This window comes from Ptychodera flava, chromosome 12 (assembly GCF_041260155.1).
Source record: "Ptychodera flava strain L36383 chromosome 12, AS_Pfla_20210202, whole genome shotgun sequence".
NCBI lineage: Eukaryota > Metazoa > Hemichordata > Enteropneusta > Ptychoderidae > Ptychodera > Ptychodera flava.
This window is the reverse complement of record NC_091939.1, coordinates 5782953-5799546: the sequence shown is the minus strand read 5'-3', so window position 1 is coordinate 5799546 and position 16594 is coordinate 5782953. Positions and strand designations below refer to the sequence as shown.

The 16594-nt window shown below is 36.8% G+C and overlaps 1 protein-coding gene across 1 annotated transcript; it reads left to right on the top strand.

The window, feature by feature from the left end:
- Positions 1-56: 56 nt before the first annotated feature.
- Positions 57-3032, top strand: LOC139144790 (uncharacterized). Its single transcript, XM_070715560.1, has 2 exons — positions 57-462; positions 2611-3032. Exons 1-2 carry the CDS (start codon positions 159-161, stop codon positions 3021-3023), a joined length of 717 nt encoding a protein of 238 aa, XP_070571661.1. The 5' UTR covers positions 57-158; the 3' UTR covers positions 3024-3032.
- Positions 3033-16594: the final 13562 nt, after the last annotated feature.

The window sequence follows — 16594 nt, the reverse complement described above, 5'->3', positions numbered from 1 at the left end:
AAGCCGTTCTGGTTCCAAATATAATTTGACAGTTTTTTAATGGCGATATTCTCGCTTCTTTTCCCTTAGCGGCAATATGTCAGCAGGAACAGTATGAATATCTGAACGCCTGCTTTCAAATCTATCCCGATGATTTCGAATATTCCGCGGCACTCAGTATGTGCAACGCAGACGGCGGGGACTTCCCAGTCATAGCAGATTCCGATATGCAGTTGTTCCTATACGAGATAGTACAGAACGAAAGAGGCTGTGATTACTGGGTGGGCTTGGAGAATGGTGACCTTAACGGGAACTTCAAGTGGGTCGACGGCACTCTTATGGTAGCCGGCTACACTAACTGGTCTCCACAGGGGATCGATGAAGACAAGGACTGTGTCGTTATGATGGAAACGGAGAACTTCAAATGGTTTGGGAAACAGTGCACGGAACATTACTGCTACATATGTCGATTTTCGCAAACGGGTGAGGAAATAGTATTTGTTTTTCGCAAGTTTGTGTCTTTCCTTTCAAGCTTTTCATTTCAAATTTATTTCCAGATGGTATACGATCTCCTTCACCAAATTTACACCCACTAAATTACTATCTTATGAAAATTTATGTTTATCATTAAGGGACTTGTCAGTTTCTTCGGCCTGGGGGGGGGCGGCGGTGATTCATTGGGGGGGTCACTCTGTTTTTTGACTTTGGTGGTAGGGGGGTCACCATGTTTTTGAAATGCCCAATAGGGGGGTCAGTGTGTTTTTTAATTTCGACATGGCTCATACTTGCGAAAAATGTATTGTGCCAGCCACAAATTTCATCATTCAGTTGCATTTTTCTGCGCGCCCTTCGGGTGCATAACTTTAATAACAATAAGACATATTTTTCATAGCCCCGTCCTAGTGCAAAACTTTAATATATCAGACATATATATATCTGAGATACCTGTATGTTTAAAATTTTTCGGCGCGCCCTTCGGGCGCATTTCTTTAAAATATCAAACAATATTTTTCAGCATGCCCTTCAGCTGCATGACTTTCATATATCAGATATGTATATATATTAGAGATATCTGGATGTTTAATATTTTTCGGCGCGCCCTTCGGGCGCAGTAAATTAAAATATCAGAGATATTATGTCAGATATATCTTGATGTCTGTAAATTGAAAGTCTGTTTTGCAAAGTGTACTAATCATTATGAAATCTGCAGTTCATATGAAAAGCATGACAAGTTCCTGATACTTTTCTGTTTCCTCTATGAGAATTCAGTATTAGAAAGCAACATGCACTAATATTTCACAATCACATTTTTCTTACAACAGTTCTGGACATCTGCTTTATGCATAAAAAGAGTGGAGTACATTCACAGCTCATTCAAAATACTGTATTCAAACTTTAGAATTGACACTTTTAAGTTCCTATCTTACAACTGATATGACAACAATTTCATTAAAACACAGAATGACTGAATGTTTAAATTATTATATATATATATATATATATATATATATATATATATATATATATATACACACACACAGAATTATTCAATTTATATTCCACCTTTTGTTTTACCTTTGTCGCGCGCACGGGGGGGGGGGTCACCCTGTTTTTGAAAGCTGGAATAGGGGGGTCAGCCTGTTTTTGAAAGTTGGAATAGGGGGGGGGGGTGTCAGCCATTTTTTGACGTCGGCAAAAAATAATCCCCCCCCCAGGCCGAAGAAACTGACCAGTCCCTAAGTGATTCACAGCCAAAATAATGCATACAGGCTCTGACCTTCGTGGACACAGCACAGCAAACGGCGCGTAATTATTAAACGCTTGCTCAAAACTAAGCGCCACGAATGTCTTCTATTTAGAATTTAAATGGAAGTAAAAAGGACAGAAACGCCATTTTTTCATATACTCTATATTTAGTTTGTTTGATCATATAAAGCGTAGTTTTTTTATTTTATTTGAAACATTGGAGATATCATAACGTGTTATTATATAATCTGGTGATAATTACAGCCCATTCGCGGCAGTCGCTCTCACGTGTTAATAAAAGTGAATATTATATAATAGCTTTTCAGCACCAATAAATTTTGTGACGTCAACATCTCCCCCTAGATTATAACTGAATATCTAGCATTGTGGCCCCGGTTTTTTTCTAGCTCTACAAATTGACTGGCATTGTCAAAACTATAAAATAACAACAAAAATGTACCCCCTCCCGGCCCACAATGGACTGAAGCAACTTTGCACTCCATAATGCAGTATTGAACTCGGCTTCACCTCGTACTTGATGTAGTGCAAAGTTTGCTTGAGTCCATTACGGGCCGAGAGGGGATATATTAGTATATTATTGCTTAAATATTAATTGCTTTTGAAGCTTTCAGTCAGTCATAGTCCACTACCTTGAGCAACTATCATTAAAAACTCAAAATTATTATATCGATTCTCGACTCAGTGAACGGCTTGTTGCTATCAGGAAGACAACAGATCTGGTTGATATGCTGCCGTTCAAATGATGGCGCATTTGAAAAATAGTGATCATTAACACACGGCTTTTGCACACACAGTCTGTAGGCACACATGTCTGTCTGTCCACAAAATCACTTAAAATAATAAAGAAGCTTTTTACATCTACAGGGCCGACAACACAGCCGACGTCAACGGTTGTCATGCCAACAACGCGAGAGTCGACTCTTGCCATGCCAACGTCGCCACCTGCTGCCGTATCAACGACGACACAGTCACCGAACAGTGTCTCAAACGGTGTGTCGTCAATGGCGTCTGTCTCACCTTCCTCCCTCACCAGTACAGAAACTTACACGAACACGTCAGGGCAATCGCTCTCAAAGATATTCACTTCAACAGTTGAAAACTACGAAGAAACTGAAGATGAATTACTTCGAAGGCTGCCATCCTATGTCTTTGGCGGTGTTTTAATTTCGATTGTCACAGTTGTCATGGTAATTGATTTCATTTGTCTGATCAAGAGCAGTTGTCAGAATCCTGTCACGAAGACAAATGCTGTGCTTCTAGAAAACATTGAAAAATGATGAAGTACACATAGTATGATCCTCTTTGAATCCTTTCCGAATCTTTGCCATCCCGCTTTTGCGATTAGGATTACCATCATGGATGCATACATACCAAAAAATCATGTCCTAATAAGAGTAGTTGGTGATGGACATCTGCCAATGTGAGACATGCAAAGGTTTACTGAAACAATCATTGAAAGTGTTGAAGTTTTCGAAACTGATTAGTCGCCTTGGCAGTTAAGATAGAAAGCGGGAACAGATATTCAGTCTCTGTTTCTAAGAATGCCTTAGTGTCCTGTTTTGAAGCTCTTGGGGTAAATGAAGTTTTCGTTTTTCCCCATCTTATCTTTCTTAAATAGAAATTTAATTTTCCTTATTGGCGCGGTCATTTTGAAGTTCAAAAGTCGGTAAATGCTAGGCATTTTGTTTCTCTAGTACCAAAATTGGCACGAGTTGTATTGTTGATTTTGAAAAAGAGTAGTTGGCTTGAAAGTTTCCTCGGCTTGAGTCTAAGCCTTTCAGCTTCGAGGTGGGTAGTAACTTCACTCTTTCAGCGCCAAAGTCAATTTTTGTCACCTTTAGAAAATATGCTCCAGTTATTTTTTTTCAGATTTTTGTCAAAATTTTGATAACAAACTGTAGCCGATGAAATGTGATGTCCATTTGGTCATCACAATATTACACAAAAATTCATAAAAATTGGTAAAAATGTTGCACTAAAATTTTGGTGAGAACAATTGCAGCACTCAAAGGGTTAATCGAAAACCTTAGAAAACATAACACAATTTACCTTGATAGTGTTTTAGAGCTGAGAAAGGCGGTGATATTTACGTTCTTATGAAGCAATCATTTTGTGTCACCTTATTTTAATATATCAACATATGTATGAGTCAGATGATCATTCGAAGTGGCCAAATATTTTCGCCATGATGTCGATTTTGGCAAGTTTGACCCATGAAAATCTTAACCACCATCCTCGTTAAGCTAACCATATTGTCAATGCAGGACATTTAAACTGTTGGCAATAATGGCTCTTTCGTGTGGTGGACAAAGACGGCTGATTATTGAAAGAAGTCGCTCATTTCGACTTCTTTAAGTTTGGCAACTTCACTTCAAAGATGTTAACAAATTGGTAACCTAATCAATCCATATTTTACCACGAAACGCTTAACATTGTTACATTATACCAATAATCATTTTAAGTGAAAACAAAACCGTAAACTGTAATAAATTTTAGCAAAGTGTTCGCAAAATTTGAGAAGAATCCTGTGATATACACCTTCTTCTGTCGACTAATTGATCCTTGTCAAAATCATATACTCGCCATGAATATAAAAGCCAAAACCTTCGGTGAATTTCCCCATGCACTGCTTGGATTCCTTTGTCCATTGCAGTTCTTTTTCATTTGCTTCGTTTTTCATCAATTTCCGGATATTAACCGAAAGTATTTCGTCTCAACTTGAGACAATTTTTCTAAAGGCGGAATGAGAATATTTTGAATGTTTTGGCTATATTTTGAAGCAGCTTTCAATCTGTACATAAGTGTGCTCATTCTTGTTCTTCGTTCTATGATCAGGTTTTCTCAAATGACTCATATTATGATTATAATTATAGTTGTTATTATTGTTATTATTACTATAATTATTGTGTAATTATAATGAGGCGATAATAAATCTACACAGAGAGCGTCTTCATGCTCTCCAAGTTTGATCTTCACCTTGACGTGTTTGGCTGACAATATACTTTGAATGTACGCTGCATTATCTACATGTACATATACTTCACTATTCGTCCAGGGATGGTAGATCGATTCTGTACTGACTATGATTCACCTTTTTATATCTTGCACTTTTCAGTCTTCAGGTTGTTGCCAATATATGAAAATTACACTATTACGAAAAATCAGACAAGTATTTGATTATTATAAAAAAAATATGGGGAATGTTTCTGAAAAGGGGTCGGTGAGCTGTACAAATAAATCAACGAGATCGAAGATGTATTGTGAATGAACTCGAGGGGAACACCGTTGGTCGGCTATAGTCGCACGTTTGAGTGAATGGAGATTATTTTCCTGATGCATTTCGCTTTCTAAAGCTAAATAAACTGACGCACACTTCCAGACTCCGTATTTCCTGGATTTTGTACAGTACATCTCCCGGTGCCTGGGGTGGTACTCAATACGAAATGTCGTTTGCATAGCAACGCACACATACTGTTCCCCAAAGGTTCAAAGAATCAAGACTTGCAAATGCAGTTATTATACATTTCATCGATTTCACCAAACTATATAAAAAAAATAAAACACACGCACTCGATCTACAGACATCGCCAGAAGCTGTACTCTCCATACACTAGGTTTTTGATTGCTGGAAACAAATATTCACACAAAACGTGACTTGTGATCAAGGCGCCATCAGATAATCTATATTTCACGTATTGAAAAGCCTTTGCACTGAAATAAGGGCTATACAGTTAACCCCAAACTAATGAATGCACTAAACAATACACCCTCAGTCACAGGAGCCAATCTGAAGGAGTCAGATTGTAGAATTCCAGATTCATTTTCGCCACACATCAAACGCCAGGAAAGAGTACGGCACAGATTTAATTCAGAACGATTCACGACAATTGCAGGCTGGTAGTTTTCCGTTGCAATTTTTCACTTCACTGTCTGATGCACTGCAACTGGAGTGACCTTCATCACTCAAGGACTCTTACAATAGATCTTGATAACATCGAATGTTTAGATGATGTTAATGATTCGTTTCCCTTCAAGAGTTTTGTCCAGTTAATAAATTTGGCTTTGAGAAAAAGCCTGTTAATGACTTTCTAGGAACTTGGTGTTCTTCCCGTCTAAATAGGGGTTCTCAAGAAACTGAGGGACAAACAGATAGGGCGAGATTTGACATTTTTAAAACCCTGCTTTTTTCGCCAAACATCAATCATGTGACCTAAAGTAAAAAAAGTGTGGATTAAAAGAGTACAGAAAAACATGGAAAGTCGTATGCATCCAGTGCAGTCTCTCAGGAAGTTTTATTCTTTGAATGTGGTAATGTTCTCATCCTGACCATCCCCGCAGATGAATTGGTATATTGCTTTATTACCAAGTAATTCTAAACTTCAAGGTAGTATGCTCCTCAAAAGTGAAAGACTTAAAACTTTTGCTCTAACTTAGGGACTGGACACAAATTACAGGGGGGGGTGGGCCGGTGTTTTTTGGGGGTGGGTCGCCATTTTTCGCGCAAGCATTTTTGAAGGGTCATAAAATTTTGTGCAAGCCTATGGGGGAGGGTCACCTTTTTTCATGCATCAAAGCTGAAATTGCATGTGCACGTTATGGAATACTGAAAAAGAAAAAATACCTCCTGGCACTTTCATTTTCTGCCATTACCATTTTCGGCGCGCCCTTCGGGCGCAAATTTCAGGTATAATAAACAATGTATTGATGATCCAAGCAGCCACATTGATTTAAGTTGTCATGTTTTCTACTTATTCAACACTATTGTGCATAACTGTCCCCTATAATGACTCTTTCAATAACAATTTGGGAGATTACTTATTTGACATCATTCTCCCATTGACAATACATTGGGTATAGGTCGGTGTCAAAAGTTCATAGTCGCTGTATGTACATTTTTTAATTTTTGAGGACATTGACAGAATACAAACTGTTCAGAATAGTGCATAGTGTCATCAATAACAACTGGAAGCTTCAGGTCGAACAACTTTTGAATAACAATTTAGGATCAGATAACCTATGAGTTATTTGTAGTTTCCTCATAGCCTACAATGTATAGTGAATCAACATTTTGGTGAAATTCCAAAATCAAATTTCTTGCACAACCATGGACTTGAAACCACTCTAGTCTAATCATGAATATTAATACTAATAATTAGATGTACATAAATGCACAGGTTTACCAAGTTTTGTATTGGAAAAAATTATTCATAGTTTCATCATAGACTGCCATGTATAGTGAATGGACATTTCAGTGAAATTCCAAAATCAAATTTCTTGCACACCCATTGACTTGAAACTACTCTAGTCTAATCATGAACATTAATACCAATAATCAAGTGTACATAAATGCACAGATTTTCCTATTTTTGTATTGGAAAAAAATTATTCATAGTTTCATCATAGACTGCCATGTATAGTAAATCGACATTTAAGTGATATGCCAAAATCAAATTTCTTGCACAACCATTGACTTGAAACCACTCTAGTCTAATCATGAACATTAGTACCAATAATTGAGTGTACATAAATGCACAGATTTACCTATTTTTTTATTGGGAAAAAATTATTCATAGGGTTTCACCATAGACTGCCATGTATAGTGAATCAACATTTCGGTGAAATTCCAAAATCAAATTTTTTGCACACACATGGACTTGTAACCACTCTAGTCTAATCAAGAACATAAATATCAATAATCAAGCATACATAAATACACAGATTTGCCAAGTTTTGTATTTAAAAAAAATTATTCATAGTTTCTTCATAGACTACAATGTATAATGGATCCACATTTCATGCGAAATTCCAAAAACAAAGTTATTGTACACAGATGCACGTGTTACCACCCTCTTCTAATCAAGCACAATTATGTCAATTATTCAGGGTCATATATACACAAATAGTGCATATTTTTAATTCTGAAAATTTTTTTTTACAGTTTTGTCATAGACTCCCATGTATAGTGGATCAACATTTTATGCGAAATTCCAAAAACAAAGTTATTGTACACAGATGCACATTTTACCACCCTCTTCTAGTCCAGCACAATTATGTCAATTATTCAGGTCCATATATGCACAAATAGTGCAAATTTTTAATTCTGAAAATTTTTTGACAGTTTTGTCATAGACTACCATGTATAGTTTTGTCGTAGACTCCCATGTATAGTGGATAAACATTTTGACAGAAATTCCAAAATCAAATATCTTGTTCACATGTGCACTTGTAAACAACCCATGCTAATCAAGTATATCTATATCAGTTATTAAACATCTGTATATGAACAGATATAGCTAGTTTTATACTGGAAAATACACGTTCGTAGTTTTCTTATAGTCGACTACATGTATAGTGAATCAACATTATCGATAAAATCTAAAAATTACATTTTTTGTACAGGCATGCACTTTTTACCTGCCACTTCAAAAAAGTACATTTACATGAATAACACACATATGATTTGATATTTTTTGGACAACGCGTTATATCGGCCACATTTTGCCTTCCTTTCGGGAGGGCGACTTAAAAAGTATAGCAAGTCAGAAGGGGGTCTTTAACACATTGCGGGTTTTTTTGGGGGGTATTGAGTAACAGGGGAGGGTCACTTATTTTCATGCACGGATAAGGGGGAGGGTCACTAATTATTGTGCATGAACTTTTGAAGGGTCACTATTTTTTACGCAGCGGTTTTTCGAAAAACACCGGCCCACCCCCCACCCCCCTGTAATTTATGTCCAGTCCCTTACCTGAATGAAACTTTCAACCTACACTGAAAGATCCGTCGCTTGAGGGCGCTCTCTACATAAGAGGTGAGCCTAGAGAGCGTCTTCGAGCGACGGATTTTTCTCTCTACTTTCAACCATTCTCTTAAAAAAACCCCAAAAACAATAAAAATGGGGGGTCACCATGCTGGAGCTAGTGAAACAAATCACCCAACATTTTGCGATATTTGAAATTCAAAATGGCCACCATCCCTGTGTTAACTCGGGGGGGGGGGGGGGGGGGGGAGAGATTAAATTTGGATTTACAAAACATAGGGCCAAAGTCCCTGAAGCTACTATAGACATGGATACAAAATTAAATATTTCCTGACTGTGTTAAATTATCTCACTAAGGTCATCCTGGGGACATGTAAACCAAATATTAAAGCTGTCTGACCAGCGGTTTTGAAAAAACAAGCGACCCAACAGTCGACAGAGTTCTGCTGTGTTATGTAGAGAATAACTTTTTGTGACACATGTATTGATGAAGAAGGAGGATATCTTTGATAGCTCATTTCAGGATGGCCTGACCAAAAATGGCAAAATTAGCTGCAAAAATACAAAATTGAAGATTTCGTCATAACTTCCATACATTACATTAAGATAAAGCCTAGGAACCTGTATACCAAATATCAAAGCTATCAGATGAGTAACTTTTGAGGAACAAATGTTTTGACCAAAAATGGCAAAAATTAACCCAAAAATACAAAAATTGAAGATTTCATCCAATTTCAATATATCACACTAAGACAACCCCTAGGAACCTGTATACCAAATATCAAAGGCATCAGACAAGTAATTTTTGAGTAACACATTTTTTGACCAAAAATGGCAAAAATTGCACCAAAAATACAAAATTGCAGATTTCATCATATATTCAATATATCATATTTAGCTGATCTGTAGGAACCTGTATATCAAATATCAAAGCTGTCAGACAAGCGGTTTTGATGAAATAAAGTTTTTAGCAAAAATGACAAAAAAAATCCTTAAAAATACAGATTTTCATATTTCATCAAAATTTGAACAAATCTATGTTGGGTTATCCCTAGGGACCTGTATACCAAATAACAAAGCTGTCTGACCAGCGGTTATGAAGAAGAAGATTTTTTACCAAAAATGCCTTTTCTGGCACTAATTTGCATATTTTCAACAATATCAAATAATTATAAAAATATTTCTCAAAATCATATTCTTCATCTACACAACAAATATCAAATCAGTAAGTACTGCGGTTCTCAAGATATTTGAGTGGAAGGACGCCTCACAAACGGACATACACACATACATACATACATACATACAGATTGACGCCAGACGCCGGAGAGATACCCATCCCAATAGCTTCTACAGACTACAGGGCTCGAAATACTTTTTTTCAACCACCTGTCCACTGTGGCAAGTACAATAAAAATAGCGTCAATGACACTGTAGCTCCCATCCTGGACTATTTAGTGTTTTGGTCTCTGGTCAGATATTTGAACATGTGTGAAAGGGATAAAGTGCATGAAGTGAAAATACTTAAATGTAATGTACTGGAGACAGTGAAATATGTTTAATGTATTATTCAGAATATAACATGGAAAAAATACAGAATTAGAAATATCGTATACTGTGATACAACCATTAACTAAACAAGTCATTGACAATGACAGTCCCCACTTGTAATAGGAGTATTAGTCTTGATGGGGCAGGGAAATGTGGTCATTAAGAAGTATCACTGGAGTGTATATGTTGAGATCTATGGGCAAATAGGTCTATGTCGTTGTTCCCAATTTGAAACACATGAGGCATGTCTAAGTTATGGTTCTAAATCGGGAAAAAAGATCAGACCTCTAGCAGTATTGGCCAGCCAAGAAATACATATGCGCATAATAAATGAGGTACAAGATGTGACATCTTAAGGTCTAATATCCTATCAAAATTGGAGGGTATAGAACTTGTGGTTACTGAGATATGCATATATATATGTATAATCAAGGTCAAAGGTCATTGAGGTTACATGACATTTTGAAAAAAAAATTATATTGCTAATTAATCCCTATATGCCAAAAAATCAGACCTCTAGCTCTATTCGCTTGCCCAGAATTAGATGTGTGCAAAATTAATGGGGTAAAGCGTGTGTTGTCATAAGGTCTCCCATCCTACTAAATACAAAGGACATAGCACTTGTGGTTGCTTATTTATTGACATAAACATATATTTTAGGTAAAAGGTCATCAAGGTCATATGACATTTGGTCAAAAAATTTCTCTCCTATAGTTATCCCTATATACCAAAAATCAGACATCCAGCTCTATTGGCTTGCTCAGAATGAGATATGTGCATAATTAATGAGCTACAATATGTGGCATCATAAGGTGTCCAATCATACCAGATATGAAGGGTGTAGCACTTGTGGTTACTGAGTTATGGACAAATATGTATATTTGAGGTCAAAGGTCACCGAGGTCACATTACATTTGTCAAAAAAAATTCTCTCCTATAGTTATCCCTATATATCAAAAATCAGACCTCTGGCTCTATTGGCTTGCTCAAAATTAGATATGCACATAATTAATGAGGTACAATATGTGGCATCATAAGGTGTCCCATCATACTATACATGAAGGGTGTAGCACTTGTGGTTACTGAGTTATGGACAAATATGTATATTTGAGGTCAAAGGTCACCGAAGTCATGTCACATTTTGTCAAAAAAATTGTATTGCTAGGTTATCCCTATATACCAAATATATTATCAAAACAAACCACCAATTGTATGAAACATGGGCCTAAATACAGACAGACTGACATTCACAGACTGGCACAGAGTGATGACATTGACCCCAAGTGTGCCTTGGCCCATGGAGAGTGATAAAGATATAACAAAAAGCTGAATGTAATGATAAAATAGTTAAGTATAGGCCTACAGACACTGAGGGTGAATATGTTACAGCAATTTGATTAGTTTCTTTTCATTTTCTACTTCTGTGATAATTTTTAAGACAATCAAACTGCAAGGCAGTTTTAATATTTAATTGACATAATTTAATTTAATATTTAATATTTAATTATTTATATAATTTAATTGACATACATGTTATCTTTTACAAGCACACAGCAAACTGTTCTTGATTTTTCATTTACAATATTTGACATAGACTGAAATACATAACATGCAACAAATATTTACATTTTGCCCATGCACCAGATACATGGAAAGATTTCAACATGCAATCATTAACTCGGAAACCCTAAAGGGAAAAGTAAACATTTCTTTCTTCCAGAACAGCTGGTGCATCCACATCTGGAACAATTTACAGACTTAACCAATTACACAAGGATGATGACACAAGGGATAAATTTAAACTGTGGTGAACTTGACTATTCCTTTCAAATCCTTACCTAACTTGATTGACATCTTAAACTAAAATACACTGCATGTTTATGGCACACAAAAATACATCAGGGGTGTACCATTTGATAAAAGGGGTTGTCTGGAAGATTGATGAGGAACATCTTTTTTATCCGATACACTGTACATTCTTTTTTTCCCACTATCCCACCTTTTCTTTTTGACAAACCTTCTGTGGCTGATTTTTTTATTGACATTTGTTTGGATTTTTTTCAAAATCTGCCAGGACCCCCCCCCCCCCCCCTCCATCACTCTTTAACATTGAAAAAAACTTTGAATATATTTGTTGGAAACCAAACCTGCTAAAATCACCTCAGCTATGTTTTCTCATTATTTTTTACCGCATTTCAACACCAAATACAGTTTACCATTTCAAATGCTTACTGAATCACAACATTATCTTAAACATAGGGCCAATGTCCCTGAAGCTACTATAGACATGGATACAAAATTAAGTATTTCCTGACTGTATGAAATCATCTCACTAAGGTCATCCTAGGGACCTGTTAACCAAATATTAAAGCTGTCTGACCAGCGGTTTTGAAAAAAACAAGCGACCCAATAGTCGACAGAGCTCTGCTGTGTTATGTAGAGAGCAACTTTTTGTGACATATGTATTGATGAAGATGGTTGAGATCTTTGAAAGCTCATTTCAGGATGGCCTGACCTAAAATGGCAACATTAGCTGCAAATATACAAAATTGATGATTTCATCATAATTATGTATAAAAATGTATACAAAATATCAAAGCTATCAAATGAGTAACTTTTGAGAAACAAATATTTTGACCAAAAATGGCAAAAATTGACCCAAAAATACAAAAATTGAAGATTTCATCAAATTTCACTATATCACACTAGGAGAACCCCCAGGAACCTGTATACCAAATATCAAAGGCATCAGACAAGTAGTTTTTGAGAAACACATTTTTTTACCAAAAATGTCAAAAATTGCACCAAAAATACAAAATTGCAGATTTCATCATATATTCTATATATCATATTAAGTTTATCTGTAGGAACCTGTATACCAAATATCAAAACTGTCAGACGAGCGGTTTTGATGAAATAAATTTTTGACCAAAAATGACAAAAAATTCCTTAAAAATACAGATTTGCATATTTCATCACAATTTGAACAAATCCAAATTGGGTTATCCCTAGGGACCTGTATACCAAATATCAAAGCTGTCAGACGAGCGGTTTTGATGAAATAAATTTTTGACCAAAAATGACAAAAAAATTCCTTAAAAATACAGATTTGCATATTTCATCATAATTTGAACAAATCCAATTTGGGTTATCCCTAGGGACCTGTATACCAAATATCAAAGCTGTCTGACCAGCGGTTCATGAAGAAGAAGATTTTTTACCAAAAACGCCTTTTTTGGCACTAATTTGTATATTTTCAACAATATCAAAAAATCAAAAAAAGCACAATTATTTCAGGTCAGCCCAAAGTACTTACATGCTAATTTTTTATGTAATCTGCTCAGTGGTTATTGAGATTTTCAATTTTGACTGTTTTTACATTTTTTCACTTAATTTGCATATTTTTGGCAATGACAACTTCATTTGAACAAAATCTCATCTACAGCCCATCATCCATGTACACACCAAATATCAAGATGAAATGTGCAGCGGTTTTGGAGTTTTTGATGTTGACGGACAGACATACAGACATACAGACATACAGACGTACAGACATACAGACATACATACATACAGACATTTCCCTAGCCTATAAGAATAGCTTCCATTGCCATATATACATATGGCTATGGGAGCTAAAAAGTACCTGTCCCAGTGAGAAAAGTACCTGTCCAAAATGGCATAATTTATTCTAAGAAACTATACTAGTTTCAATTCAATTCAACAAACTCATGCCTGTATCCTATGCAACTGGCGTAACAGCGGTGTCGAGATAGCTCTGAGAATCTCCCAATTTAAGAGATTTGAGACATGACCTTAGATAAATCAATACGGCTGCCTCCTGTAAACAGTGATTAGATATTATCGAATTTTCTTTTACTTTTTTCTGACAGGTAAATATCCAAATAATGATTTTCAAAATTGTAAAAGGTATATACTGTAACAGCGTTTCCGTTAACGCAAAATCCTGCGTATTTTACGCAAAATCATCTGAAATACGCAAAAAAAATCATGACTGTGTAATCTAATACGCATTGAGAAATGCCGCCCCATGACACGGACATACTTGGTTCGCACTACATTGCCTCAAGTCAACGTGGTTCAATGCAGGACAAAAATAGAACATATGCTTATGCACGGTAGTGCACCTGCTTGCAAGTGACATTTATCATGATATTGCAACATTTTAGACTTTCGGTGACAGCAACTCTTTATGAAACATTTTATTTCATCATCTCAAAGCACCATGTCAATCAGTTCTGTACAGACAATGACACTACAGATGCAAAAAATTTGAGAATCCATCGAGTCTACGTTGTTGGTAACACAATACAGTTAATCATGGTCATTAGGTCGCATGTTATTTGGAAAGTGTTTACCGGTCAGGATTTACACTCTGTAGCACAGTCGTTTGGAGAGCTATTCAGCGCTGGGACTATTCGCCCCATAGACGAGTGTGCAGAAGCGAGAAATACCCCAAGTCTGGAAACAGAATGGCTATAAAAACCACGCCATGTCACATTCCGTGTCCGATTTCACTGTGAAAATTAACACGTTCATCTATCATGCAACCGTCGATAGCTCCCTATCATTCTAAAATTTCATACCTGATACTTTATCTGATTCAAAAACGCTCGTTTCGTGTAATTTTCGGCCAAATTCGACGGACACCTCGCCAAAACCTGGGGGTGAGCAACATTCCGGTCACCTCTTGGGTCCCTCCACTTTACTGACGTTGGCGCCGCCTACCCATGAGGGATGACTGGAATGTTGCTCATGCTTATGTTTTGGCCAGGTTTATCTCGAACTCGGCCGAAAATCACAGAAAATGAGCATTTTGTAAGCAGATGAAGTATCAGGTATGAATTTTCGTGTGATTTTCGGCCGAGTTCAGAAGACACGTCGCCAAAACATAAGGCATGAACAACCTTCCAGTCACCCCTCATGGGTACGCGGCGCTAACGTCAGTAAAGTGGAGGTGCCCAACGTCCACTGTGAGGTGACCGGAATGTTGCTCACGCTTATGTTTTAGCGACGTGTCCGTCGAATTCGGCCGAAAATCACACGAAACGAGCGTTTGTGAAGCAAATCAAGTACCAGGTATGAATTTTGAGAATGCTAGGGAACGGTCGACGGTTACATGATAGATGAACTTGCTACTTTTCACGGTAAAATCGAACGTCGAAGATGACATGGTGGCACAATCCCTATACGAAATAGCCATTTCATTTCCAGACTTGGGGTATTTCTCGCTTCTGCACACTCGTCTATGGGGCGAATAGACCAAGCGCTGAATAGCTCTCCAAACGACTGTGCTCTGTAGGGTTGCATCTTGAGAGGTCCCGCTGGACTTTGATCAGTATCTGCTTTTTGTTGGCCCTTTGAAAACACTAATTTCATTGTCAGAAAGTATTTTCTTTGAACATAAAGTCATTAGGCTGCTCAACGATCATATACGAGACATGCATCACGGCATTGCAAGTGTTCAGCTACTATACCTTGAAGCCCCCCCCACGTTATTGTGTTTTGTTAATAGAGCATGCGCATTAAAGGAAACAACTCACTTCAGATACCGATTCCCATCGACACCGTACGCGTTGTTGATACATTTTACGCAAATAAAAACCAAGTTGCGTAAAATCGTATGCAGGTTAAGAAATTGTAACGGAAACGCTGTTATATAAATTTAAACTTATGAATATTTGCTGTAGTCAATAGGTTGAAATACTGGTTGCAGGCTGAAAAAACCTACCTGTCCACTTGGACAAGTACTTTTCAAAACTACTTGTCCCATGCCAAATTTCACTTGTCCGGGACAGGCAGACAGGTAATATTTCGAGCCCTGGACTATAGTCTATAGTAGCTAAGAACTAAGCCAGTGAAAGTTTTTCTGTTCCCAAGAGCTAAGATGAGCCCCAACAAATGGTACATCAGTAAGAAGCGTAGATATTTGAGAGTCCGACCATCTGTCTCCTAGGTGCATTCTACCTTAAGCTTTTTCAGGTTTTTGTTGCATATGTCAGCTTAGGTTTCTAGTTCTTCTTCCTACAACATATTAAAATACCCATTATTCTGCTTGTGAACATTACTGTCTATGTGCATCCTGCACAATCAGTGTTGGTAATCAAACTCAGGTACAGACTTGAATTCCATTGTCAACAATATAACACTTAAGATCACACACTGTGTCGACGAACCAAATATTTTGGGATTTTTAACATGGTACAGGAATATAACAAGAACCAGTGGATTAGACACCAAAGAAAAATATTGAAAAAAAATGTAAAATGATACAGTTACTGTTGCTTTGAAGCTGTATTGACATGAACTGATAGCACGCATTTCTGTTATCAATAGCATTACACCTACACCTTTCTTACAATAAACAACTCATATTTTGATTAACAGCAAAGACATTTTTCAAGTACATACACATACAGACCTACTCAGACACACATACAAACACACAGACATGATTGATTGCATTGCCACCCTAAGCTGCTTAATAAAGCATCCTGGTGCCAAAAAATTGGTACGTA

Coding starts and splice junctions, on each gene's coding strand:
- LOC139144790 (XM_070715560.1), top strand. CDS start 159: ATGTGCAACGCAGACGGCGGGGACTTCCCAGTCATAGCAGATTCCGAT. Junction 463..2,610: donor ATGTCGATTTTCGCAAACGG/GTGAGGAAATAG, acceptor TTACATCTACAG/GGCCGACAACACAGCCGACG.